This window comes from Electrophorus electricus, chromosome 9 (genome assembly GCF_013358815.1).
Source record: "Electrophorus electricus isolate fEleEle1 chromosome 9, fEleEle1.pri, whole genome shotgun sequence".
NCBI lineage: Eukaryota > Metazoa > Chordata > Actinopteri > Gymnotiformes > Gymnotidae > Electrophorus > Electrophorus electricus.
The window spans coordinates 12,389,530-12,392,669 of record NC_049543.1 but is presented as its reverse complement, the minus strand read 5'-3'; the positions used below and the strand labels follow the sequence as shown (position 1 = coordinate 12,392,669).

The 3,140-nt window shown below is 42.2% G+C and overlaps 1 protein-coding gene across 1 annotated transcript in view; it reads left to right on the top strand.

Moving 5' to 3' along the window:
• Window positions 1-1,561: 1,561 nt before the first annotated feature.
• Window positions 1,562-3,140, top strand: part of rbpja (recombination signal binding protein for immunoglobulin kappa J region a) — a 6,287-nt gene continuing 4,708 nt past the window's right edge. Inside the window, exons 1-3 of the mRNA XM_035529742.1 lie at window positions 1,562-1,710; window positions 2,482-2,520; window positions 2,618-2,713. Coding sequence (XP_035385635.1) covers window positions 1,691-1,710; window positions 2,482-2,520; window positions 2,618-2,713 — 155 coding nt within the window. The 5' untranslated portion in view covers window positions 1,562-1,690. The remainder of the gene's footprint in view (window positions 1,711-2,481; window positions 2,521-2,617; window positions 2,714-3,140) is intronic.

The following is a 3,140-nucleotide window of genomic DNA, read 5'->3' as shown; positions in this document are numbered from 1 at the left end:
ATGTTTGACTTCTGGGCCCGCACAGCACTGAGTTCTGAAAAACCACACCGATTGCATGCAACTGGACTCAAACTCCACCTTACAATCTTTAATTAACATTTAATTAACAAAAAACTTTAACAAACATTTAAAGCATAAAAACAAAAAAACTGATGATGAAAAAAAATCTGTATTTCAAAAAAAAAATTGTTCTTTATGATCTCACACACACCTTTTCCCTTTCCTAAGACACATTAAGGTTTGGTCCTGTGCATCTAGACTATGGTGAATTGCTGATTCAGATTAGAACATGAACCCGAATAATCACTGATCTCTGAGAGGAGCTTTTTCTCATCCTCAGCAAGTTCTGATGAACCTTTGATCTTTGGGTGTGGTATCTGGGAATCTTTTCAAAACTAGGACACGGGTGTATGTGCTAGGACATTAGGACATTCTGACTGTATCTTACACCAAAAGCATCACAATAGAACAAATTTAGAAACAGTGCAAAACACCTTCCAGTCCCTACGCTGACATTTCTGCTGGAGCCATTGTTTGTCTCAGGTGACAATGCTTTCACGCACATATTCTGCCCCCCTTGGTTTAGACCAAATCTGGCCCCGGCACTTCCTCTCCTCGGCAGTTTCCTGCGCTCTTAAAAGGCTTTACGATGATGGAGCGCATGGCAGCAGGGATGACTCTAAACTGAGAGTCAGACTACATACGCATGGGGTTGAGGTTGTGCTAGTCTGCAGTCTTAGTCTCTAACTCTAAACTTTGAGTTGTTATGTTGTGTTATGGTTGGGATTATATTCTGTTATGGTTGGGATTATATTCTGCAAGGGTTAGGATTATATTATGATATGGTTGGGATTATATTATGTGTGGTATTCACAAGCAGCACTGTCACTGTTCACAGTTGCATATCCATTATTTTTGTTGCAAAATTAAATACTAGTAATACTAATAAATACTTTTTTCAAAACTGCAAGACTACTCTTCATTTACTTACTTCTAAAAATTCATCTGTATTGTCCATATTAGTAATATTTCTGTTATAATCAATCAGGTAACCGTATTTTTAAGTTTTCTTATTCTTGTTATAAGGGAGAAAATGGCAACCTAGTAACGCAGTCGATATCCTCGCCTTGTAATGAAGCATCGGCGCCATCTGGTGTGTGTACAAAACTCAGTCTGAATGTGTGAACCTTTGGCGCAGATACACGCGCCACTGGGTACTTCTACGTTTCATTCGGTCCAAATGCACGGGGACAACGTGCAACCCACTGAAACAATTTTTAATCCTTTAAATTGAGCAAAAAAATGAGATGTAATCTCTTGCGGGTTTCCTTGTGCATGTGACCTTTCCCCTAGCATCCGATACAGCAGATGTTTCTCACGATAGAGGCCGTGCTTGAAAGTGCTATCTCTGCCGTGAGAATTTTCGCACGCACCGTCGTGGTATTTGCCACAGACAATCTCGCGATGAGACGTTACCCGCTCCTCATGCTTGTCTATTGTGAGAGTATCTGTGTTCTCGCGTGTTTTCAGAACTTTCCCACGCCTGTGCTGCTCTCATGCCCCCCTCCTTTCTCTTCTCTTTATTTCTCACTGTCTCCGCGCGACCCCCCGTTCCAGTCTGTTGTTCTGTGGTCTGGAGGGGGGGGGAAAGTCTCGCGATTGTTGGACTTTATTCGAGAGTTTGTGGAAGATGGCGCCTGTTGTGACAGGGTAAGCGATGAAATTAACAACGGTCGGGACGTGAAAAAGTAAAAGTTAAGATTAGTCATTCGAGTCTGTCGAGCGAACTTATTTATTTGCGCCCAGTTTGACTGTGGTGTTGGACGTTGATGTTTGCGTACTTTTGCTTCGTTTTGTCAGGTTAAGTCCACTAAACACTTCGGCTGACTCGTTCTTTTATTCGGTTAGCTGGCTAGTTAGCCACTTAGCCAACATGCTAATAAGTCAAGTTTTGCCAACATTTAATAACATCGTAAATGTCTTGGTAACTAATATCGTATTATATATGTATCGTGAATTCTTCCCATATCTAAGCACTGCATATACACGCGAGAAATAAAAGCCAAACTTTGTAGCTAGCTAGCCAACCAGGTGATTTTTACATGCCGTCCGTTGTCAATAGAGAAGCCAGTAAGCTAACCCTTGGCTATCTTAGCTTTGCCCGGACTGAGTTCACATTACTGTCTGGTTTCATAACTGTAGTCACGGTTCGGCGCGACTTCATCAGCTACGGACACGAATTTATACGCACACCACAGCCAAAGCGCCTCAGCACGCCAGAGAAGTGACGGTTAGCAGGCTTGGACGTGCGAGTCGAACAGTTTCTTTTGTGTCTCTGAGTCCTAGCTGGTTAAATACTTCTAGTTCACAGAGTTGTCTCCTACACCGTCTCCGTAAAGAGATGGACCAGCGTTACACTCGGCACAGAGGCGGGGAGCGACAGCGTTTAAAACATCATGATATTGTGTTTGTCCATTACAGGAAATTTGGGGAACTTTCTCAGCCAAAGCGTCTTACCAGGTAAGCGTGCGTCTTTCCCAGAGTGCAGTAAAGTGTTGCTGTCGTTTTCTAAACTAGCGAAGGATTTTGTGTGTTGTGTTTTGTTTATTTTTATTAGAGAGGCTATGCGAAACTACTTGAAAGAGAGAGGCGATCAGACCGTGCTTATCCTGCACGCAAAAGTAGCACAGAAATCGTACGGCAATGAGAAGAGGTGAGTGATCCCAACATCCAGTGTGTGTGTGTGCGCGCGTGCACTTCCGCACTTTCATTGACATCTCTGCTTTGACGTGCCACGAGGTACACGAGTTGTATTTTGAGTTTCACCAGTCTTCCGGCGTGACGGAGGTCTTACTGCTTTTTGTAAACAGTACGAAGAAAAGTGCACGTGTTCTGTTTCAATAGTCTGTTATCCAGTCATGTTGCCAGGGCAAAGCAAGTTTTTAAAAATGTTAAATTAAAGATGAGGAAATAACTGCAGTTTATTTTTAGTAGTTTTATTGTACTGTTTTGTGTACTGTTATTTAGTATCTATTTTATTTAAAAGCATTTTCCTCGGATTTGTTTCGGGTGTGGATTTTATCGTTATCTAAGCAAAAGATACCGGATTTGCCCGACAGCAGTAGTAGCACGCAATAGGT